General features: G+C 37.1%; 2 protein-coding genes across 2 annotated transcripts in view; one reads left to right on the plus strand and one right to left on the minus strand.

Moving 5' to 3' along the window:
* Window positions 1-26,192, minus strand: part of KDM5A (lysine demethylase 5A) — a 93,764-nt gene that overhangs the window by 47,795 nt on the left and 19,777 nt on the right. The window contains exons 4-11 of the mRNA XM_069489853.1: window positions 21,029-21,199; window positions 18,697-18,831; window positions 12,562-12,667; window positions 11,299-11,390; window positions 10,224-10,382; window positions 8,895-9,014; window positions 8,030-8,188; window positions 1,368-1,549 (exon numbers count right to left, since the gene is read on the minus strand). Coding sequence (XP_069345954.1) covers window positions 1,368-1,549; window positions 8,030-8,188; window positions 8,895-9,014; window positions 10,224-10,382; window positions 11,299-11,390; window positions 12,562-12,667; window positions 18,697-18,831; window positions 21,029-21,199 — 1,124 coding nt within the window. The remainder of the gene's footprint in view (window positions 1-1,367; window positions 1,550-8,029; window positions 8,189-8,894; window positions 9,015-10,223; window positions 10,383-11,298; window positions 11,391-12,561; window positions 12,668-18,696; window positions 18,832-21,028; window positions 21,200-26,192) is intronic.
* On the plus strand, window positions 5,555-5,917 carry LOC138396706 (large ribosomal subunit protein eL31-like). The gene has a single exon (XM_069490357.1). The coding sequence runs from the start codon at window positions 5,555-5,557 to the stop codon at window positions 5,915-5,917; it is 363 nt and encodes a 120-aa protein (XP_069346458.1).

Here is a 26,192-nt window from a genome sequence, read left to right on the forward strand (position 1 = left end):
ATAACTAGAGAGCACTTGAAATATGTCCAGTGCAACTGAGGAAGTAAATATTTAATTTTACTTACTCTTAACTACTTTGAATTTAAATAGCCAGAGGTGACTAGCAGCTACCACATCACACAGCACAGCAATGAAGCAGAGCAAGAAAACCACTAGTTTTCTACTGCGTACTGTGATTTCAGTAGCATCTTCTAACTGCAGAGAAAAAGCTTACCTAGTTAAGATATCATAATACTGGGTAAGGAACTAGTTAAATAAAAGCTGTGGGTGAGATACAAAAAAATTCAGCAAAAGAATTTAATGACTACACATGTAACTTTTAGGCATTTTTAGGGAAAATCTTATTAAAAAGTTAAAATCATTTGACAATTTCAAATACTGAAAGCCAGATCTGAATTATATAAACTTTAAACATTCTTTCATATCAAAAGATATTCAGTAGTTCTCCCCTTATCCAATGTTTCAATATCGACAATTTCAGTTACCCACAGTCAACCGTAGTCTAAAAATAGGTGAGTACAGTACAGGAAGATATTCTGAGAGAATGCATTTAAATAACTTTGATTAAAGTACATTGTGATAACTGTTCTATTTTAAGTTATTATTGTTAATATTTTACTCTGCCTAATTCATAAATTAAACTTCATCATAGGTACATATGTGCAAGAAAAATTATTTTGTGTGTGTGTGTGTAAAAATACACACACACGCGTGTGCGCATATAATATATATGTATGTATGGTTTGGTTTTTTTTTTGGAGACAGGGTCTCACTCTGTTTTCCGGGCTAGAATGCCATGGCATCAGTCTAGCTCACAGCAACCTCAAACTCCTGGGCTCAAAGGATCCTCCTGCCTCAACCTCCCGAGTAGTTGGCACTATAGGCGCATACCACCATGCCCAGCTAATTTTTTCTATTTTTAGTAGAGACGGGGTCTCGCCTTTGCTCAGGCTGGTCCTGAACTCCTGACCTCAAACGATTCTCCCTCCTCGGCCTCCCAGAGTGCTAGGATTAAAAGCGTGAGCCACCATGCCCAGCCGTGGTTCAGTATCATCTGCAGTTTTAGACATCCACTGGGGATCCTGAAATTTATTCTCTGTGGATAAGGGCGGTCAACTGTACCAAAATAATTTTCATGTATACTAAGCAAGCATCATTTGACCTAAAACTCTAAGCTCTGCTACTTGTACCTATTTTAAAAGAGAAAGTGTCCTAAGAAGCCTCCCCTCTTCTCTTCCCAATATATTATCCTACTTTTGAGTAGGAAATGCTTTCAGAAAGTCAGTTCTCCCTAACATATCACCTAATATTATCACATCTTTAAAAAGGTCACTAAGTATGTGTGCTGTATTGAAGACTGCGCATACCAGTGCAAGTAGTTGATGGAATAACTCCAGTGATCTTCAATGTGCCAACAAAAAGAAGAGAAGCACATTCCCACATAGAGCCATGGTACCTTCATACCAGAGATGTCCACATTAATATGTGCAAGGACAGACTGCTCCAGGACAGGCATGTTATTCAAATTCCAACCAGAAAGTGCATATTCCTATAAAAGAAAAAAAGAAACTGTAAATGAAAGATCAGAAATGACAGGTGCTCAACAGCAATGTCAAGGGAATCTTCCAAAAAAGGTAAAAATTTTATAATATTTACAATAAGCTAGTCCATATAATCTGTGCTCTTTGTTCTCCAATACATGTAACTCACATAACTAAACATTTAATCCTATCTCCTGTGTAGTGTCTATATAGATTTCCCTTTATTTCAGATGCCTCTGGTTTACTCCAGAGCACATGAACAAAGCTGCTTATTACTGCCCAGCCTACTGCCCAGTAAAACAGTGACATGGATTTTAACAGGTCACTATTTTATTTCTACTCTATCCTCAGAAGCATAATTTCCCAAAATGTTTATTACTTTATTTATAGCATGGTGCTAGACACTGTGAAGACAAAACATAATAAGATACACAATTCTGAATTTGTGACAACAATGTAGACTGACGAACAGAAAGTCACTACCACCACTCCTACCTACAAACATATCTAGAAATATTGCATAAATTATAACAATAACAAAAAAACTTCATAGCTCAACTCAAAAGAAAAAGGAATTTCCAGTTTCCAGAAACAAAGAGGCGGCAAAACCAGAATGAAAAAGGAAACTGCTGTTAGAGTTATCACAGGGGTTTGTAACTGGATGTAGACATTGGAATTTAAGTTTCAAACACCATTCCTGAAGCCATATAAGACAGTGACTTAAAGTGCTTATCATCTTTATGGAGAGCAGTTCTAAAAGTGGCGTCCAGAGGATCCATGATGTCAAACTATTTTCATAATTATAAGATGTTATTTGCCTTTTTCACTAATATTCTTGCAAGACTGTAGTGAGTTTTCCAGAAGAAACATGCCACGTGATATCACAACAGACTGAATGCAGAAGCAGAAATGAGAATCCAACTATCTTCTATTAGAATGTTGATAACTGAACCTGGATGCTAGGTACTGAGGCAGAGAGGGAGGTTCATTACTGTGTTACTTTTAAATGTTTAGAAGTTTCTATAATAAAAGGTTTTTTTTTTTTTTTTTTTTTTTTGTTGAGACAGAGTCTCACTTTGTTGCCCAGGCTAGAGTGAGTGCCGTGGCGTCAGCTTAGCTCACAGCAACCTCAAACTCCTGGGCTCAAGCGATCCTACTGCCTCAGCCTCCCGAGTAGCTGGGACTACAGGCATGCGCCACTATGCCCGGCTAATTTTTTCTATATAGATTTTTAGGTGTCCATATAATGTCTTTCTATTTTTAGTAGAGACGGGGTCTCGCTCAGGCTGGTCTCGAACTCCTGACCTTGAGCAATCCACCCGCCTCGGCCTCCCAGAGTGCTAGGATTACAGGCGTGAGCCACCGCGCCCGGCCTATAATAAAAGGTTTTTAAAAAAACCTCTCAAAGTAAGAGGGTTAAACAGCCAATTACAAAGCTGAAGAGAGAATTTGCGAACCAGAAGAAAGATGTGAAGAAATTATCCACAATGTACCACAGAAACAGAGAAAATATAACAGTATAATTAAGAGTCATGGAGAATAGAATAAGTAAGTCCAGCATAGGGTTAACTAGGAATTCCAATAAGAAATAACAAAGAGATACTATTCCTAAACCCATAGGCTAAAAAAAGAAAAGGATTTAAATAGATATTGCATCTATACTACCCAAAGTGACCTACAGATTCAATGCAATCCCTATTAAAATACCAACATCATTTTTCACAGATATAGAAAAAAGTGGCTCACGCCTGTAATCCTAGCACTCTGGGAGGCCGAAGCAGGAGGATCGCTCGAGGTCAGGAGTTCAAGACCAGCCTGAGCAAGAGCGAGACCCTGTCTCTACTAAAAATAGAAAGAAATTATCTGGACAACTAAAAATATATATAGAAAAAATTAGCCGGGCATGGTGGCGCATGCCTGTAGTCCCAGCTACTCGGGAGGCTGAGGCAGGAGGATTGCTTGAACCCAAGAGTTGGAGGTTGCTGTGAGCGAGGCTGACGCCACAGCACTCTAGCCCAGGCAACAGAGTGAGATTCTGTCTCAAAAAAAAAGAAAAGAAAAAATAATTCTACACTTCATATGGAACCAGAGAAGACCCCGTTTAGCAATCTTAGACAAAAAGAACAAATGGAGAGGCATCAGTTTACCAGACTTCAAGCTATACTACAAGGCTATAGTAACTGAAACAGCATGGTACTGGCAAAAAAAACAGAGACACAGACCAATGGAACAGAACTGAGAACCCAGATATAAAATCATCCTCATGTAGCCATTTAATCTTTGACAAAGCAGACAAATACATACACTGGGGAAAAGAATCCTTATTCAATAAATGGTGCCGGGAAAACTAGATAGCCACATGTAGAAGACTTAAACAGGATCCACACCTTTCACCTCTCACAAAAATCAACTCATTGTGGATAACAGACTTAAACCTAAGGCATGAAACTATAAGAATTTTAGAAGAAAATGTTGGAATAACTCTTATAGACATTGGCCTAGGCAAAGAATTTATGAAGAAGACCCCAAAGGCAATCACTGCAACGACAAAAATAAATAAATGGGACCTGGTCAATTTTAAAGCTTTTGCATAGCCAAGGAAACTATCATAAGAGCAAATAGACAACCTACAGAATTGGAGAAAATATTCATCTTACACATCTGATAAAGGGCTAATAACTAGAATCTATACAGAACTCAGGAAGATCAGCAAGAAAAAAATCAAACAATCCTATCAAAAAGTGGGCAAAGGACATGAACAGAAACTTTTCAACAGAAGATAAACTAATGGCTAACAAACATATGAAAAACTGCTCAACATCTCTAATCATCAAGGAAATGCAAATCAAAACCACAATGAGGTATCACTTATCTCCAGTGAGAATGGCCTTTACCAAAAAGTTCCAAAACAATAAATGTTGGCGTGGATGTGGAGAGATATGAACACTGATACACTGCTGGTGGGACTGCAAACTAGTACAACCCCTGTGGAAAGCAATATGGAGAAACCTCAAAGAGATACAAGTAGAACTACCATTTGATCCAGCAATCCCTTTACTGGGCATTAATCAAAGAAAAAAAAGACATTCTATAAAAAAGACATCTACACTCAAATGTTTATAGCAGCACAATTCACAATTGCAAAGATGTGGAAAGATCTAAGTGACCATCAATACGTGAGTGGATTAATAAAATGTGGTATCTGTATACCATGGAGTTCTACTCAGCCACAAAAAACAAAGGTGATCTAGCACCTCTTGTATTATCCTGGATAGAGCTGGAGCCCATTCTACTAAGTGAAGTATCCCAAGAATGGAAAAACAAGCACCACATGTGCTCACCATCAAATTGGTACTAACTGATCAACACTTAAGTGCATATATAGTAATAACATTCATCGGGTGTAGGGCAGATGGGAGGGGGGAGGGAATGGGTATATATACACGTAATGGGTGCAGTATGCACTGTCTGGGGGATGGACATGCTTGAAGCTATGACTCGGGTGCGCAAGGGCAATATACGTAAACCAAACATTTGTATCGGCCGGGCGCAGTGGCTCACACCTGTAATCCTAGCACTCTGGGAGGCCGAGGCGGGAGGATCGTTTGCGCTCAGGAATTCGAGACCAGCCTGAGCAAGAGCAAGACCCCGTCTCTACTAAAAATAGAAAGAAATTATCTGGACAGCCAAAAATATATATAGAAAAAAATTAGCTGAGCATAGTGATGCATGCCTGTAGTACCAGCTACTTGGGAGCGTACGGCAGGAGGATTGCTTGAGCCCAGGAGTTTGAGATTGCTGTGAGCTAGGCTGACTCCACAGCACTCTAGCCCGGGCAACAGAGTGAGACTCTGTCTCAAAAAACAAACAAACAAACAAAATTTGTACCCCCGTAATATGCTAAAGTAAAAAAAAAAATTAAAAATAAACAAAGAAACAAACAGATATTATTCAGCTGCTTTCCTTCTCCCACAATCCTTCGTGCTCCTCCTTTCCAACCTGGGCCTGGCAGAATGGCTCCCCCAAAGAAAGGTGGCAAGAAGAAGAAGGGCTGTTCTGCCATCAACGAGGTGGTCACCCGAGAATACACCATCAACGTTCACAAGCACATCCACAGAGTGGGCTTCAAGAAGCGTACCCCTCAGGAACTCAGAGAGATACAGAAATTTGCCATGAAGGAAATGGGAACTCCAGATGTGCACACTGACACCAGGCTCAACAAAGCTATCTGGGCCAAAGGAATAAGGAATGTCCCATACCATATCTGTGTGCAGTTGTCCAGAAAACGTAATGAGGATGAAGAGTCACCAAATAACCTCTATACTTTAGTTACGTATGTACCTGTTACCACTTTCAAAAATCTACAATATGGATAAGAACTAACTGCTGATTGTCAGATACATCAAATGCAATTATAAAACCCAAAAAACAGGTATCACACAGTATGTTTTTTGGCTGGTTGGTCAGCTGGTTGGCTGAAAAACTAATGGATCTAGTTGAAGACACAAGGTTTACACACAAAGCAAGTTACAACCAAAGGCAATTCCAAATACAAAAAAAAAAAAAAAAGAATAAATTTGAAACAGTAATCATCATGGGTTTGAATTATTAAGAAAACTTCATGGAAAAGGAAGAACCTGTGTTGAGCTTTAAAGAATAGGTAAGATTGTAACACACATTCTAGGAGGGAGAGCTACAGGAATGTAAAAGGCAAATTACAAAGAGACAATATACTAGTCTGGCTGGTGTAGGGACAAGAGTAGAAGAATCATACTCAGAAATATAGGAAATAAGACTAGAAAAGAAGTTCGGATCTACAATCTTGAGTTTTAGACTAAGAAGCTTAGATTTTATCCTATAGTCAAAAAGGAAATAAAAGACTCTGAAAAATGAAACAGTATGATGAACAGAATCTTTAAATACTTTTATTATAGAAAACTTCAAATATAAACAAAGGTAGACAGAATTGCATAATCAACTCCCACTAACCCATCATTCCTTAAATGTTAAGTGACCACAATATATGAGAGAGACTGCAGAGAGAAGCAGTATGCAAAAAAGGATTTAAACTTTTCCTAAAGGGTAAGAGTGGGTCATAGTGCCCAGGCTGTACAATGTGGTTTATGCTAAACACTTGCTTTCCTTCTTCAAGTCTGAATTTTGGTACGTGTTTGGCAAAGGGTGCTCATGTCACCAGCTTCCAATAAAAACCTTGGGCACTGAGCTTCCCTGGTAGACAACATTTCACACATGCTGCCATAATTTGATACTGGAGTAATTAAGTACATCCTGTGAGACCCTCCCTGAGAGAAGACTCTTAGAAGCCTGTGCCTGGTTTCCTATGGACTTTGCCCATGCATTTGTAAATGCACTGAACACTCCAACCAAAAGGCAGCTGTCAGACTAACTAAAAAGACAAGACCCAATTATATGCTATCTACAAAAGACACACTTCAGATTCCAAGACACAAACAGCTTCAAAAGAAAAGAATGGAAGAAGATATACCATGTCAATGGCAACCGTAAAGAGAGCCAGAGTAGCTATACTTTTAATTTTGTTCTGTACTACGTACCTTTTTTTCCATGTGTAACATTTTTAATAAGAGATAAAACTCGGCTGGGCACGGTGGCTCATACCTGTAATCCTAGCACTCTGGGAGGCCGAGGCAGGAGGATCGCTCAAGGTCAGGAGTTCGAGACCAGCCTGAGCAAGAGCGAGACCCCGTCTCTACTAAAAAAAATAGAAAGAAATTATCTGGACAACTAAAAATATATAGCAAAAATTAGCCGGGCATGGTGGCACATGCCTGTAGTCCTAGCTACTCGGGAGGCTGAGGCAGAAGGATTGCTTGAGGCCAGGAGTTTGAGGTTGCTGTGAGCTAGGCTGACACCACGGCACTCTAGCCCAGGCAACAGAGTGAGACTCTGTCTCAAAAAAAAAAAAGAGAGATAAAACTCTTAAATTGTTGCCAACTACAGAGGGAAAGAAAAAGTGTCAAGGGAAAGAAAAAGCATCAAGGAACAAAGTAAAGAGAAAAGAAATGAATGATCACCTCAATTCAGCTTTACACATAGAGGTCATCTCCTACGTGCCTACATGACAGGACTTCGTGTATATGTTACAGTTTAAATGCATACTTGAAAACCTACCTGCCCAGGTACTGAAGGAAACTTATTTCTGGACCTTTCAATAAAATGTAATCTTTTAAAAAACCTAAATCACTTTCTAGGTTTTAAAACAGAACTAGGCAAAATTTTTAAAATAAAGTAAGTTTAAAACTAATTAAATTACCTTTAAAATGCAGAGTTAAATAATTTTTAAAGGTATTTCTGAATTGTTTTTAAAACTGAAGATAATGTATAGTGTCCAAATCCTACATATTTAATATTTTAAGTTAATGTGGTCCCTTAAGATAGAGAAAGGTAGTTTTCCACGCAAAGGCTAAATCAGCTCGGGTAAGTAAAAGTATGACTAATACTATCTGCACCTCTTCTTCTGGCAGCATCTTTCTCCGACCATCCTTTACAGGAAATCCACTTCCAAAGTCTTTTGAGGAGATGTCTGCTCCATACTCCACAATAACATCTTCTTCAATGCTGCTCACCAGCCGCCAGAATTCCTTTTCTACCAGTTCTGTGGGAACCATCTACACAGGGAAAACAAAAATAATAGATTATTAATCCACCATAACCGTAACACACTATAACATAAAACATAGGTCAACTAAACACAAACCCATGATGAAATTTTTTAAATCTTCTCATTTCCTAGGGCAGAAAAGACTGGGGTCCTAGCTTTTTCCACTGAGCTGGAGAAAAGCTAAAGACAACCTGGATGTTCAGAAAAAACACAATGAACTTATACTGCCTTTTTCTAAAAAAAACTGCTTCCCAACTAGGAAAAACAAAGATGAATGAGCATATCAAGGATGAACAAGGAAACGTAAATAGCAAGGCTGAATTTTTGGCCAATTTTGGCAAATTTTTTTGATAGAGACTACAGAAGCTCAAGATCCCATTGGGAAGAAAGCAAACCCTATCATTACAAACAGCTAAACAAAAGCAACACCTGCCAAATACTTCATGCTTTTCTGTAAAGGATTACTCACAGAGGACTAATAAAATAATTCAAGCATCAAAACAGATTTTACAACAGAAGAGTGCAAACTGCCACACTGGAGAGTAAAACAAAAAGAAATAGATGTCAGGCCCCTAATTTTAAGATTTAGTGTTCTATCATCTTTTTCACGCTGTTTTCTACAAAATAATAAAAGTAAAAAAGGAAATCAAAAGCTTTGGACTCAGATAAATCTTTGTACCTCTCAAAACTGACCTAAAAAGATAGCTACTCACATGGACTGGCATATTGAAATAATCAGACTTAAAATTATCTGCCATCTCTCCAAAGCTCTGAAGTGTATACTCTCGTACAGCTTGTTCAAATCCAAAGGCTTCTCGAGGTTTGTTACATTCCTGGAAAGAAAAAAAAATATCTAAGATTAACTCACTGAAACTGAATTGAAGAAAGCTTTAAAGCTCTTCGGTACTACACTCTTTGAACATCTCCCTAGGTAAAGCAAATCCAGTCAACCCTAGAGAACAAAACAAGTATTAGCTACTTGCAATACAGTATCAGGAAATTGTGTTCTAGAACCTCAAGTGTATTTTCACAGCCTTCCAATAGGAAGGTGGTAATGAGACAGCTTTAGACTCTAGAGTTGGCATTAAGCTCTGGCACCATGACAAGCACCTATAGGACTACTGACGTAGAATCAAACCCAGGAATGCCTTTTTTTTTTAAGGCTACTCAAGTGAAGCAGTGAGAGTGGAGAAGGAACAAAGGAATCTCTAACTGCTTGAGCTTAGTTGTAAACACTAAACACCACTGCACTCAGACCAGTCAATGCCTATCATTTTTAGCATACCAGTGTGTTCATGAGAGAAGGAAAGGTTGATAAACGGATATCCACTGGATTGCTAGGTTACTTATAAGAATGGTTAGTTCACACTATCAACCACCATGACCACTGTCTTAACACAAATATATACTTAGAGGAAAATTGCCTTCTGAATCTTTTAACCTTGTGAATAGTAAATAAATAATAATCCAAAGACCACTGAATGCATCTAGATACACCCAGCCAACTCTAGCATAACATTTTGTTAAAATAAGTAAACAGACTAGGTATTTCATGACAATGACATCATTATAATCATTCAATAAAAAAAAATTTAGTACAATCATGTTAAATTTGGACAAGCTAAAAGACACCATCAGTTTATTTACCAGCATGAAACCTGGATGCATAAATCCCAAGTTCTACAGCTTCATGTCTGGTTGTACTTCCTTTAAAAAAATTAAAAAAGAAAAAAACACCTACAGCTTTTCTTCATTTTTATTGTTGTCCAGCAATATGAATATCCTGAGCAGAAGTCTCATTCACCTGCAGCAGTAAACAGAATTCTCTAACCAACAGTCAGAAAAAGAACCTTTAAAAGGCAAGCTACAACAATACAATTGTTACATTTCTCTTCAATATAGCTCATTTTAAAATCCTGGAAATTTTAAACACTGAAGAACAAAGAGTGTGGGAAAAGATTTTGTGAATGTGTTTGTATGTATGTCTATGCATGCGTTACTGTTTTCAGTTATAAGAGGATTCATAAAGATTAGGTTTGTACCTCAGCAACACATTTAGGACACCTCCAGTCTCCTTTGGGCACATCAGGTAGTGGAGGAATTAGACAAAAAGTATGATAACTGTCATCACATCCATCACACAAAAGCAATTTATCTTCATTATTTCCCCGACCACAAAACATACAAACATACAGATCAACCTGTTAAAAAAAATAAAAAGTTTATTTCTATAATTAAATTAAATTTCTGCCTGAAACTCCTTAATTAAAACAAAATAATGTCAACAAAGTAAACATAACTTAAATCCTGAATATCTACGTCAAATAATTGTATTTAAACAGCTTTCCCTAAATTTCCTTCCAGAGCTTCTACAGTTAATAAAAGCATATCAAGTTGTTAGAATAAAGAAAGACTACAAATCTAGGGCATTTGAAAAGCAACTTATATTTTAAAAAATAAAAATACCATGTTGTTCCTCCCATATACAAATACTCCTGGCCAGGCAAGGTGGCTCATGCCTGTAATCCTAGCACTCTGCAGAAGCCAAGGCAGGAGGATGACTTGAGCTCAGGAGTTTGAGACTTGCCTGAGCAAGAGCAAGACCCTGTCTCTAGTAACAGAAAAATCAGACAGGTGTCGTGGTGTGCACCTGTAGTCCCAGCTACTCGAGAGGCTGAGGCAGGAGGATCACTTGAGCCCAGGAGTCTGAGGTTGCAGTGAGCTACGATGATGCCACTGCACTCTACCCAAGGCAACAGAGCAAGACTCTGTCTCAAAAAACAAAACAACCGAAAACAAACAAACAAACAAAAAAAAACTCCTTGGTAGAGAATGAATACTGAACACTGTCTGTAATACAACTCAACAATTTATACAGACTCATATTTATTCTCTCAGTTACCCATAAGGTGTACAACTTAGGGGAAACAGTCTTCGTGTAAGGGACAAAGCAAGGGTAATACTACATGCACCAAAGCTGCAACTTTATAGATTTATCATCAAGTCTTCTAACCAAATGAGCTAAAGAAACCACATACCAAGATATACCAAGATAAAAAGTACAAAACTAAAATAAAAATAAATCCTTTCCCTCCTGACACATCCCAAAACACTTACAAAGTTAACAGAGAGCGTTCCTTTCCGCTGTCTCATTTGCATGTTAAATGTGTCTGACCTGTTGGTAACTTTTCGTCTTCTGGTGACCTCATCTTAAAATAGAAAGTTACACAGTAATAGTAAAAACTAATGCTGAAAGCCTACTATGGACCAGATACTATTTAAAATTATTTAAATTAGTTAAAATCTCACAACAGTATAAGGTAGATATACTATTATCTCTCGTTAAAGATAAAGAACCTGAGGTATAAAGGAGTTAATACCTTGCTCAAAAATCACACAGCCAGTCAGTGGCAGATTGGGATTCTAATCTCGACAATCGAGCTCAAGGGACCTTAACCAGTAATGCTACACTTGTATGTAGTACTTACTACATACTACATGTATGTGTTACTTGCAGGTACTCTCAAATTAGTCATGGACTAATTCTTAAGATCATTGCCAGCCAATACAGTAACAAAAAAAGCGAAATACTAATTCTTTAAAACATGGAATGTTTTGAGAGACATGGAACGATATTATCTGATCCTCTACACTTCAGTCCACTATCTGAATTATATGACTTAACTACCCATATCATAGAGCATGGTAGTAATTAACATGATTTGTAACTGTAGCATTTCATTAAGTTCTTATAGAATCAAAATATATCCAATCTAATCTTTGCTAAATTGAGTTTTAAAATTGACATGTTACACAGGGAAAATTGTGGAACTTGATCTTTGCATTAGTAATTCTACTCACAAAAAAGTTTCAGACATGGAAAGCTGAGAGTACTAGGCTTTCTGAAGAAAACACAGTTTATTTAAATGAAGTATCATAATATATTGAGGGCAATTTTTAAAAACTCAAAATTATGGTTAGAATTTAAAAGTTCTAAGTTCTCCCAGTAAACGTTGATACTAAAGGCCAGAGATCCTGTTTCCCTTTGAATTTAAAAGTTATAGGCTGTAGACCACTAGGTAAAAATCATTTATTTCACCATTCTCTCATAAACTAGCCTTTAGAAACTGCAATAAATTTCTGTGTCATATAGTAGCCATGGAGAAGGAAAATTCTCTTTCAAAATCATAAAAATTCAACATAATATTGCTTTTCACACCTTAAATTTAAAATATTTGACATAGAAGCCTAGGAACCACGTTGCAATTTTATAATTCCTAAAAAATTCCTAGCACAGACTACAATTCAAGTATCATTTGAATCTTTTTATAATCATATTGTTGCACCTTATTTCTTTTCATGACGAATAACAGATTTTACCTTCTTTATCTTTTGCTCCTATTGCCAAGCCCACAACCTTGGGCCCAGCCCCAAAAATCTGAAGTTTCTTCAGTTCCGTGCTTCTATTCACTTCTCCAGATTCTGACTACAAAATAATAGACAAAATTCACATTAGCATAATTATACTGATGTACACATTTCTTTTCTCTTTTGTTTTAAATTTTTTTTTTTTAAGAGACGGGGCCTCACTCTGTTGCCAAGGCTGGAGTGCAGGGGTGCAATGACAGCTCACTGCAACCTAAAACTCCTGGACTAGCACAATCCGCCTGCCTCAACCTTCCGAGTAGCTAGGACTATAGGCGTGCACCACCATGCCTGGCATGCATTTATTTTCTTGCCCAAGAGAAGTTTCAGGATCCTCTTCAAAATGAAAGAAAAAAATTATTTGATTTCTTGCTGTAAATCCACTCACTGACTCTTACAACAGTTGAAAACAGTCACCAAAGCACCATGCAACACCCATATTCCTTTTCACTAAAAAAAAATCTGTCTATATCTCATATAAGTACAGTTGTGAAGTTGTCTAAAGACAGACACTACTGTTTATTATACAATAGGAATTTTCACCTCTAACTTGCTAATGGGTATCTCTCTTTGATTAGAGGGCAGTACGCCTATCTCAGGGGATGAATCATGATTGTCCTAAGCCAATCATGTCAATCCTATTTCTCTTTGTTGGTGATGGCCTAGCTAGGGTGGGAATGTGATCCAGTTCCAGCCTGTAAGATATTAAAAAAAAAAAAAAAAGCTTACTGGAAGCCTCTGGAAAAGATTTTTATGTTCTAATAAAAGGGAAAGCTTCTCAAAGAATAAGTCCTTTTGCCCCAACTCCCTCTCTTCGTTTTAGGAGACTCAGTCTGATGAAAACATGGTGCCAGACCCTGCAGCAGCCACACAAAAGGGGAAAGGATTTATTGCCCACATACTAAAGAAAGCAAGGTAGAAACATGGAAAGAGCTGGGTCCTTGATGACAATGTGAAGATGCTATACCAATCCTAGAACTATCTACCTCTGAAAATCTTACGTGAAAAATGTGTTCTTAATTTTGTAATGTTTAAGCTACTGTCACCCGGCATTCTATTACTTGAAGCTAAGAGCATCCTGACAAAAACTGGTGTTAAATCTTGAATTTATGGTCAGGTGCAGTGGCTCACGCCTGTAATCCTAGCACTCTGGGAGGCCAAGGCGGGAGGATTGCTTGAGGTCAGGAGTTCGAGACCAGCCTGAGCAAGAGTGAGACCCTGTCTCTACTAAATATAGAAAAAAATTACCCAAACAACTAAAAATAGAAAAAAATTAGCCGGGAATGGTGGCACATGCCTGTAGTCCAGCTACCTGGGAGGCTGAGGCAGGAGGATCACTTGAGCCCAGGAGTTTGACGTTGCTGTGAGCTAGGCTGACGACACGGCACTCTAGCCCAGGCAAGAGAGTGAGACTTTGTCTCAAAAAAAAAAAAAAATCTTGAATTTAGATGAACCACAATCTCTGAATGTAGAATAAGTAAATAACCAAAATTTATTTTAAATGTATGAATAAACAATAAGCATAAAAATAAACCAGGATAAAATACAGAGTTATAAGTCTACGTTATAAGTCTATGGCTACATAACAAATGATACATGCAATCCAGATTAATAAAAGATCATATAAGAACAAAACCAACCTTTAAACTTTTGTAGACTAATTTGGTTATACTAACCAACTTCTACAATTAATTCAATGATAAATATAACACTATACATTCTTTACTACTATTTAAAGCAAAGTACTTAATAATAAAACCTAACATAAAGAATAGGGCCGGGCGTGGTGGCTCACGCCTGTAATCCTAGCACTCTGGGAGGCCGAGGTGGGCGGATCGTTTGAGCTCCGGAGTTCGAGACCAGCCTGAGCAAGAGCGAGACCCCATCTCTACTAAAAATAGAAAGAAATTATATGGACAGCTAAAAATATATATAGAAAAAAAAATTAGCCAGGCATGGTGGTGCATGCCTGTAGTCCCAGCTACTCGGGAGGCTGAGACAGGAGGATCACTTGAGCTCAGGAGTTTGAGGTTGCTGTGAGCTAGGCTAACGCCACAGCACTCACTCTAGCCTGGGCAACAGAGTGAGACTCTGTCTCAAAAAAAAAAAAAAAAAAGAATAGATAGTACGTGGCACATCTAAGTATTTTAATCAACTATACTTACAACAACCTTTTCAGACAGGCAGTAAAGTTCCAAAAAGTAGGAATAATAAAATAACATTCTCTGATCTTAATGGAATAAAACTAGAAATAACAAAATGAAAAAGATGCTTTCACCTGAAAATTATTAACTCTCTATCAAAAAAATAACAACAATAGAAAGACTATCTGTGAGATCTCTAGACAAATTAAAGCAGTAACCACAGGAAATTTTAGTCTTATACATATCATGAATATCAAGAATAAAAATAAATGAATTAAATTTAAATTCCCAACTCAAAAAGCTAGGAAAAAAACTATAATAATAAACCAAAAGAACTTTGTGGTGCTGGATTAGAATTACAATTATCCAGTATGAACTTAAAATATGAAGTCATAATTTCTTAACAATTTCCTCACACTGACCATTAAAAGGGCCTAGAAGCAATGACATGCCAGTGGAAACAAGCACGCTTTGTGCTCAGATAATGGTTTCTAAATTCCATTTCCCACTAAAATGAACCAGGATCCCTTGGAGAAACGACCGATTCCAGGTCTAAAGCCACGCAAGAAGGTGAAGAGCCTTTTTACGTCAGAAAATAAATGCTCAAACACTGATAAAGGTATGTTAACAGGACACAGGAACCAGCTTGAAGGGGCTCCCAGTAGCCAAATTTGAAACAATGAGATTTTCAAAAGAATAAAAGATGGTGGTAATAAGACATCACATTTAAAAATTCATGATCTATAGTGATACTAAAAAAAGGCAGTCATGGTTTCACAGGTATATTATACATTCATCACATTCATCAAACTGTACACTTAAGATATATACATTTTACTATATGAAAAATATATCTCAATAAAAAGCATACGAAAAGAAAAGCTCTTCAGTTGAGGAAAATGCCAACTAATAAATGTAGAAGAAATGACAGAAGTAGAAAATTATGTAGTTTGCAACACCAACTTAAGAACTAATTCAGGCAAGGATCATCAATGAATCTAAAAGCCACTGAGAAAACATAACAGGACAACAGGTTATTGACACTGTCTCAGAGTTTACTCTGATTACTTATATTACAAAGAGAATAAGTACTTTATGATGGAGAAGTCTGGTTCAATCTTAGTGTCACCAATAATGAGATATATATATTGGCATTATGGGCTTCATTCTCATGTATAAAGGTATTAAGGGTTTGGTATTCTTTTATACAGACAAAATACAACCCCAGCTGTCAAGGAACTCACAATCTAGGGAGGTCACAGATGAAAAAACAATTTCAGCAGAGTGTACCATGTGATGTGACAGAGATAAGAAAGGGAAGTAGGGTAACTTCCATAACTTCTGTTTCTTGTTTGAGAGACTACTGGATAGCTGTGCCTGTTGTTGTCACCAAACTAGAATATATTCAAGGGAAAAAGACTTAGAAAAGGTGATAATGAATTATGTTTGAGACATTTGGCATAGCTGTGCTGTGGCCAACAAGGAGTATACATCCATATGCTCACATGCATGTACACACAAGTACACACACACCTCTGGTGAACACAAAGAAAAAAAAGGATGTCAAAAATGATTTGGGAGTCCTGGGTGTAGGCAGCAATTGAAATCAGTGTAGATGAGACAGCTAAGGAAAGTGAAGATAGGAAAATACCAAAGATACAAAATAAAGGGTAGAAGACAGAAGATATAACAAAAATGACAAAGGGGTTGTCAGAGGATAAAGAGGTAGATCAGAAGGAAGAGGCATTACAGAAGTCAAAGAAAATCAAGTTAATCAAATTTCAAAGACAAGAGTCAACAACCATATTAAATGTATACATGATCAGAGAGCAAGTAAGGACAGAAATGAAAAGGGGAACTAATAATTTGACAATTAAAAACTCATTGGTAACATGGATAGTGCAGTTTCAATGAAATTATTTAGCTCAAAGTCAGATTACAGAATATAAAAACTAAACAGACATTGAGACAATACAGACTCTTTCAAGAAACTTCTCTGTGAAAAGAGGCAAGAAATGAGGCATTACATAGGAAGAGAGCTTTTATTCCTAAGATGATGGAGACTTGAACACATATTTGGGGGCAGGGGCAGTGGAATTCAGCAGACAAAAGAGATGGGAGATTATGATTTCCCAATGGATATACTGAAATCACTAAAAGAACCCAGAAGGGATGGAAGCAGAGGGGTCAGCCCTGGAAAGAAAGGTACACATTGCCTGCAGAGATAGACAGACACCAAGGATGAATACCAATAGCTCTGTGAATGGGACAAGAAGTTGAAGGAGTTTAACCAGAAAGCCTTTCTTTCTAAATTAGAAGACTAGCAAGGAGTGGCAGACTCACAATATAGTAATTAAGTACAACTTGTGAGTCAAAAAAATTCTTAATTTCAAATTCTGAAATAGCCCTAGTTTCTACGAGATACCAGCCAATCTGACTACAGTGACAAATGGGTAAAAGCATTCTATACGGTCCCTATTTTTATAATACATAAAGAAAAGCAATTAGAAATAGGCAAGACTTTTTCATGGTTTCAGGGGAATATAAAAGGAATTTTATCACAAGCTGGCAAATGGTTAGATGGGCAGGGACGTGTGGCGCAACTCGTCAAAGCTGAGTCACCATGTCAAAGAGACTATTCCTCAGTGTTTCAGGGCCTGAAACACAATCATCACCATATACCCACAAATGATCAGAACTTCTGAGATCAATCACACTAATAAAAATCACGTAATGACTAAACCAGAGTTTATTAATTTATAACGGGACTATCACTTTCTAATAAATGTCCATTAAATTCTCATTCTTATCAAGGACACCTACCTTTCTACTTTCAAAGACTACCTAAGAAGCTGAGTTATTATACAGTAAGCATAAACTCAGAACAAAAAAGGCAGAAATGGTGTAACAGAGAGATATCCCCTGTGTTCTAGAGAAGCAAGATAAAGTATTATTAGCCTGCCTCTCCAGTGACAGAACTTCATATAACCCCAGATCCAGTGTCTCTTGTTAACAGCAGACTTATCTTGCTTCTCTGATACCCACTTTCAATGCAACCCATTCTCATTTTTACAACATACTATTTTTCTTGAATGTTAAAATCAATGAATTTACAGCTGATTCAGGGTGGAAAAGAAAAAGGAAATAAATAAATAAATAAAATCAATTAATAGAATTCAGAGAAGCTGCTCTTCCTGTCTATATGTTAATTTAAATGGATCAAATCTTAACAGTTCTAAGGGCACCTCATTGTCTCAGCCTACAGACTTGTCTTTACTAAAAACCTTAAAAGAACACAAAAAAAAGAAATAGGGGATAGTGGCGGGGGCGCAGATAAAAAAGAAATTATGGCATTTTTCTTCTGATGCACTAGGCTTTGAAATTATTTTAAGTTACATGAACACTATAGAAGTTATACTAGAACGGCTGAGACACTAAGAAACTTACACTCTGGTTTTTAAAGGAATGGCAGGTAAAAAATAAAACTACTGTTTCCTGCTCCTCTCACTTCTGCCAACCATGAAAATAAAATGTACTAGAATTATCAGCATGTCTATGAAACTGGCACTCCAGAGTCACCCTCTGGTTTGTTGTCCCTGTCAAAAACTGGTCAAAATTAACAAAAAACTTTCTAAATCAAATTATAATGAATTTCACAATTTCTTCTCCATTAACCTCAAAGGTAAATGAAAGATGCCTCTCCAAGTTTTAAAGAACAACGGTATATGAATGGCCTCCCATGACTAAACAACTGTTCTACACAATGTACTTAAAATTCCTATTAAAAATAGCTGGTAAGCCAGGTGCAATGGTGCTCACCTGAGTACCAACCACCCGGGAGGATGGCTTGAGCCCAAGAGTTTGAGACCGGCCTGAGCAACACAGCAAAACCCCATCTCTTAAGAAAAAAAAAAAAAAAAAAAAAAAAGGCCCATGGAATTGATACCTGAGATTTGACACGTCTTGTTCTCTTCGGCAGAATGTTCATTCTTGTGCCTGGCTCTGGGGATGTTTGGATATCACTGCTGAGAACCTCAGGCTCCACTTTTTCCTTAAGTTCTAAATTAGGCATCTGTACACCCTAAAAGATCAGAGCACATAAAGAGAGTAGATTCGATGATAAGAAATCAGGCTCAATTGAGAATCAGTGGAGAAATAATAAATTGCCAATAAATCCCTGAAACTAACGTGAAAGCAAATGGCAATTCTCTCTGTTGTTGTTGGCAATTCTCTCTTGAATTGATCTACGGACTCAAAGCAATCCCTCTCAAAATTCTGGCAGGCTTTTTGGTAGAAATTGAAAGCTAATCCTGAACTTTATGTGAAAATGAAAATTGGAAATTTTGAAAAACAACAAAGAGGATTTATACTACTGGGTATCAAAATTTACTATAAACCCACAGTACTCAAGACAGTGTGGTACTGGTATTAGGGTAGACATACATATCAGTGGAACAAAATGGAGTCCAAAAATAAACCCACACATTTGGTCAACTGACTTGCAACAAAGGTGCAATGGGAAAAAGATAGTCTTTTAAACAAATGGTGCTGGTACAAATGAATATTTACAACATCCTCTCCACCAAAAACTGAACCTACACCTTTACCTCACACCATATACAAAAAAAAAATTATTCAAAATACATCACAGACTAAAATATAAAGTTAAAACTATATAACTTCTAGGTAAAACAAAAAAATCTTTACACCTTAGAAAAGAATTCTTAAATATGACACCAAAAGCACAATCCATATAAGGAAAAAAAAAAAATCAGTAAGTTATTCTTCAAATGGACACCATTACGAAAATGAAAAGATAAACCCGACTAGGAGAAAATATTTACAAATCATGTATCTGATAAAGGACTTATATCCAGAATATACATTGAATTCTTACAAGTGCAAAACAATCCAATTAAAAAAAAAAAAGGTCTGACCAGCGTGGGCAACATAGCAAGACCCCATCTCCACAAAATAACCAAAAAAATTCGCACACACCTGCAGTGTTTTAGGTCCTGAAATAGAATCGTCAATGTATACCCGAAAACAACCTCCCTAGATACAGGGGAGGCTGACGCAGGAAGATCACTTGAGTCCAGGAGTTCAAAGTTACAGTGAGCTATGACTGGGCCACTCTACAAGAGCCTGGGCAACCGAGCAAGAGCCTATCTCTCTTTTTTTTTTTTTAAAACAAAACAAAACAAAACAAAAACCCGAACAGACACTTCATCAAGAAAATATAAACATGAAAAGATGCAAAAGAGCCCTAGTCATTAGTAAAATGCAAATTAAAACCACAACGAGATACCACTACACACCTATTAGAATGGCTATAATCAAAAAAAATGACAATACCAAGTAGATGGCAAGGACGTGGAAAAACTGGAAGCCTCTACATTACTAGTGGTAAAATGGTTCAGCAACTTTGGAAAACAATTTGGCAATTTCTTAAAAATTTACACATAACCTTAACATATAACTCAGCAATTCCACTCCTAGGTATCTACCCAAGAGAAATGAAAGCATATGTCCAGGCAAAGACTTGTACATGAATATTCATAGCATTATTAACAATAGACATAAACTGGAAATAATCCAACTATCAACCAGTAAATAAACAAAATGTAGTATATTTGTACAATGGAATATTAGCCAAAAAAAGAAGTCAGTACACATGCTATTACATGGGTGAACCTTGAAAACATTAAGCTAAGTTAAAGAAGCTAGACACAAAAATCATATTGTATAATTCCAAATATGTGAAATTTCTAGAAAAGGCAAAACTATAGAGCCAGAAAGAAGATCAGGAGTTGCCTGGGTTTGGAGGTAGGAACAAGAACTGACTACAAATGAACACAAGTGTTATAAAACTGGATTGTGATGACTGCTGCATAAAGGTATAAATTTTTAAAGCTTACTGACTATGCACCTACAATGGGTGAGTTCTATGGTATATAAATTATACTTCAATAAAGCTGTTTAAAAATATATGAAACAAATAGGAGGACTTTTTCAAAAAGTCAAAAATCTTAAGTCATGAAGATTTATTTTAAATAAGAAAACACCCTTCATTCCCATTATCCTTTATCTTGTAAACCACCAAAAATAGCTATGACTTTTAAACTATGGTATAAATTTTGCTCCCCTAAACTTTTGTCTCGAGAAATCTATTCCACCCTGTTATGCATCAACAACGGCTAACTTGTAGTGAACACAGTCTAAAGTTTATACTTGGCAAACTGGATTTATCCACTCCTAAGGAAAATGATGCATCTCACCATAAGGCTGACACCAGACTGGAAAAGCTCATATGGGTAGAGAATTCTTTCATAGTGTGACTTCAAAAGAGACCCAGTTCCTTTTCCTGGCAGATATCCCAAGCGACTACCCACTTTAGACCATTTCTTCTCTTTGGTGACCATTTCAAAACCACCTTTGCTGGCAACAATCTGAAAACAAAGTAAAAGTTATTTAGGAAAAAAAGGTATATTCAAGCATCCTAATTCTGTATCTTGTCTACAAATACAAAAATAATTCTGGGCATAGATTTCAATTTTCCTTTCAACAAATAATCTAACCAAACTGACACTCACCATTTAAAGTACTGACACTTGTCAATATTTAGAGTAAGGGATAGAGACAATGATTTTCAGAGGTTTTAAACTTTAAAACTTAATGTTATATTAAGCTTACCTTCAAATCAAGCATTCAAAAATATTTAATGAATCTGTACTTTGTACATTATGCACTGTGAGAAAACTAAGCACATACATTTTCTATATCCTAAAGGAACTCAAAATGAAATAACAAAAAGCAGACAAAAAAAGACATGAGAATAAGTTATATAATACAAAACATGAACATACATCCTGAAATTAGAAAATGTACTAAGTAACTTATAGAACTTAACAAAAATGTCAAGTAAACCATGAACTTAGAGGACAGTTTTGAAAACAAGGTCATAATTGTTCAAAAGGAAAAAAGTTTTATATGGAAGATTATGAAGGATGCTAGAGAAAGAGCGTACTGCAGATTTACTGGTACACAGATACAGAATATATTAACGTAGGAAGTGATGACATAAATTAGCTAACTTGGCTGAATGCTCACATCAAGCCAGGTACAATATAGAATACATACATATCAAGGCTCCCTATCTTCCAGAAGCTGATATTGTACATCTCTCACACTCTAAAATACGGTCATGCACCACATAACGTTTTGGTAAATGACAGACCACATATATGATGGTGGTCCCATAAGACCATAATACCATATTTTTACTGTACCTTTTTTACATTAAGATATGTTTAGATACACAATTCCATTGTGTTACAATGGCCTAGTATTAAGTACAGTAACATGCTGTACAGGTTTGTAGCCTAGGAACAATAGGCTATGCCATACAGTATAGATGTGTAGTAGGCTGTATCATCTAGGTCTGCATAAGTACACTCTATGATGTTCACACAATGACAAAATTGCCTGACAACACATTTCTCAGAATGTATCCCTGTTGTTAAGTGACGCATGACCATACAGGCAGTTTTCAGTCTCACTAAGAACATAATAAAGAAGACTTTGACATAGTATTTGAACTCTCTTAACAATTTCTCCTCATTAAGTATATACTACTGTATTTTACTACATGGAAAACATAGAATTAGTATTTGAACTCTCTTAACAATTTCTCCTCATTAAGTATATCCTACTGTATTTTACTACATGGAAAACATAGAATTACCACGTGATTCTGCAATTTCACTTCCAGGCATATATACCCAAAGAACTGAAAAGCAAGTACTCAAACAGATATTTGCACACCAATGTTCACAGCAGCATTATTCATGAGACTCAAAAGATGGAAATAACCCAAATATCCATCAACAGATAAATGAATAAACAAAATGTGGCATATACAATGGAATATTATTTAGCCTTAAAAAGAAAAGAAATTCTGATACATGCTACAACATGAATGAGCCTTGAAAACACTATGCTAAGTGAAATAAGCCAGACACAAAATGAATATTGTATAATTCTACTTATATAAGGTACCTAGGACAAGCAAATTCATAGAGACAGAAAGTATAATAGAGGTTACCATGCAGAAGGGGAGGGGCAGTTCTGGAAATAGATGGTGGTAATGATTGTACAACATTGTAAATGTACTTAATGCCACTGAATTGTACATTTTAAAATGCTTATGTTATATATAGTCTACCACAATTTTTTGTTTTTGAGATAAGAGACTCACTCTGTTGCCCTGGCTAGACTGCAGGGGCATCAGCCTAGCTCACAGCAACCTCAAACTCCTGCGCTGAATTGATCCTCTTGCCTCAGCCTCCCAAGTAGCTGGGACTACAGGCACACGCCCCCATGCCCAGCTCATTTTTTCTATATATTTTATTTTTAGTTGTCCAGATAATTTCTTTCTATTTTTTAGTAGAGACGGGGTCTCGCTCTTGCTCAGGCTGGTCTCGAACTCCTAAGCTGGAGCAATCCTCCCGCCTTGGCCTCCCAGAGTGCTAAGATTACAAGTGTGAGCCACTGAGCCCAGTCTTACCACGATTTTTTTTTTTTTTTTTTACAACGACCAAGCAAAGAGGCCGGGCCGGTGCCTCATGCCTGTAATCCTAGCACTCTGGGAGGCCAAGGCGGGAGGATTGCTCCAGCTTAGGAGTTCGAGACCAGCCTGAGCAAGAGCGAGACCCCGTCTCTACTAAAAAATAGAAAGAAATTATCTGGACAACTAAAAATAAAATATATAGAAAAAATGAGCTGGGCATGGGGGCGCGTGCAATTCAGCGCAGGAGTTTGAGGTTGCTGTGAGCTAGGCTGATGCCCCTGCAGTCTAGCCAGGGCAACAGAGTGAGACTCTGTCTCCAAAGAAAAAAAACAAAGCAAAGACTCTGAAGCCAGACTGCTAGTGTTCAAATCCCAGCTCTGTCACTTAACAGTTACATAATCTTGGGTAAGTTATGTGATTTGTCATTCAGTTTCCTCACCATCATTAAAATAGTAACAACAACAGTACCTACCTCATTATGAGGCTATTTTTAGGACAAATGAAATAAAACATGAAAAGCAGTAGGACAAACTAAACACTACATCAATGTTCCCTGTATTATAAACGTCTGTGTACATCGGCAAGTAGGGGGAGAGGGCACACATACTAAAAATAAGTGAAGGAAAGCACCACATGTGCTCACCATCAAATTGGTATTAACTGATCAACACTCAAGTGCACATATAGTAATAACATTCATCGGGTGTCAGGCAGGTGGGAGCGGGGAAGAGGTGATGGGTATATACACACATAATGCGTGCAGTGCACACCGTCTGGGGGATGGACACGCTTGAAGCCCTGACTGGGGGGGGGGGGGAAGGAGAGGGCAAGGGCAATATACGTAACCTAAACATTTGTACCGCGTAATATGCAAAAATAAAAAAAAAATTTTTTTAAAGTGAAGGAAATAATTTCGACTCTTGTGTTTTGGGATGCTATTATAGACAAAGATGAACCTATGGTCAAAGCACAATTTTGCTCTAATGAAGTATCTGAAAGCTTGCTAGAAACACATAAATTTATGTGTACAAGAGTTGAACACATCTCTTCCATTCTTCAGTTTCTTTTATCACACCCTCATAGAAGCCCTCTCTGTTGATAAAAGCTAACCAGAGAATTATAAAGAGGATAAAAATTATTTTCAAATTTTACAGTATAGAGAAAGACACAGGAGGGTGGTTTAGATAGAGGGCTGTCTGGAAAGAACTGGAAGGATTAGAGTACCTTTCACTGCCTTTCGTTTAACATATGTCTTTCCAGTGCTTCTATAGTGCTAGCTACTATTCTAGGTACTCAAGATACATCTGTGACTAAAACAAAGATATTTACCCTCATGAAGCTTACATTCTAGGGGAGGAAGACAGACAAATAATGAACATAATATATAAATTTTAAAGTGGTAGATATCCTAAAAAAAAATTTAAAAAGCAGTCAAGGACCTCACAAGTAGAAGAGTGAAGGTAAACAGAAATAGTGAACAGTTTTAGAAAGCCTCATCATAAAGGTGAAATTTGAGCAAAGACTTGAAGTGAAGCAGTCAATCAAGCAGATATACAGGGAACAGACAGAGCAAGGGCTTTAAGTAAGAAGTACACCTACACTGTTTGAGGAACATAAGGAAGCCGCGTGGATAAAGCAAAGTGAACAAGTAGGGAGAAGTAGCAAAGAAAGTCAGGAAGGCAACAGAAGCCCTCTCAATAATCTTTACTATTCCATATAACTATCACTATAAAGAATATCTGCTTTGTATTCAAAGCACTTCAAGTTAAATTTCCATTAGCTGCATTTGCATGGATAGCCAGTCAGGATTTCCCACCCAGTTCTGGCGATTAGTGGCAGCCAGGGTATGGCCATGACATAGGAAAAACTTATCTCACAAAGAAAATGACTTTGGCTTCATGCACACAATACTCATATAATCTAACCAAAACACAAAAAACCTTACATTTGTTTTTCTTCAGCTGACAGATTCAAGGATTATCATGCATAATTTTAAAATATAAACCATTTACTCCGAACGTTAGCCATGTACTATATTACACCACTGTCACTAGAAATATCACTATGAACCATGACCTATAAAAAGACACATGGCACGTACTTGAACACAATGAAGACAAGCCCTTTATCAAAACTTGACCAAAAAGTAGGATCAATCAAGGCCAAAATGGCTAGCAACTGAGACAATTTTAACAGACATGAAGAATAGTCTTCTACTTAAAAGCTCCCTCTCAGGCTGGGCGCTATAACTGACATCCGTAATCCTGGCATTCTGGGAGGCCGAGGCAGGAGGACTCCTTGAGATCAGGACTTTGAGAACAGCCGGAGCAAGAGTGAGACCCTGTCTCTCCAAAAAAATAGAAAAATTAGCCAGGCAAGTGCCTGTAGTCCCAACTACTCAGGAGGCTGAGGCAGGAGGATTGTTTGAGCCCAGGAGTTTGAGGTTGCAGTGAGCTATGATGACACCACTGCACTCTACCCCAGCAACAGAGCAAGACTGGGTCTCAAAAAAAAAGAAAGAAAAGAAAAGAAAAGTCTCCTCTCAAAATTCACTAAAAAGACAGGAAAGAAACAAAAAGGCATACTCCCAAGAGGTCAAACAGACCAAGAACAGAACCAAATACAAGTAAATGTAAACAATATTTTAAAGCCAGGAAGCAGAGGTACAAGTGATAACTAACCTAACAAGCTAAAACAAAACAAACAAACCTAACAAATTTAAAACTAAGTGCCTGCAATAGAGGAAAGCCAAGGAGAAACTTGTGCAGCATAGAACCTGGAAAGACTTAAGAGTTGGAAACGACAGTACCTCTAAAATCTGGAGTGGCAATGCAGCAGAGAAAAGAATGCAGAAAACCTGTATAAAAGTGGTT

This window comes from Eulemur rufifrons, chromosome 16 (assembly GCF_041146395.1).
Source record: "Eulemur rufifrons isolate Redbay chromosome 16, OSU_ERuf_1, whole genome shotgun sequence".
Taxonomy (NCBI): domain Eukaryota; kingdom Metazoa; phylum Chordata; class Mammalia; order Primates; family Lemuridae; genus Eulemur; species Eulemur rufifrons.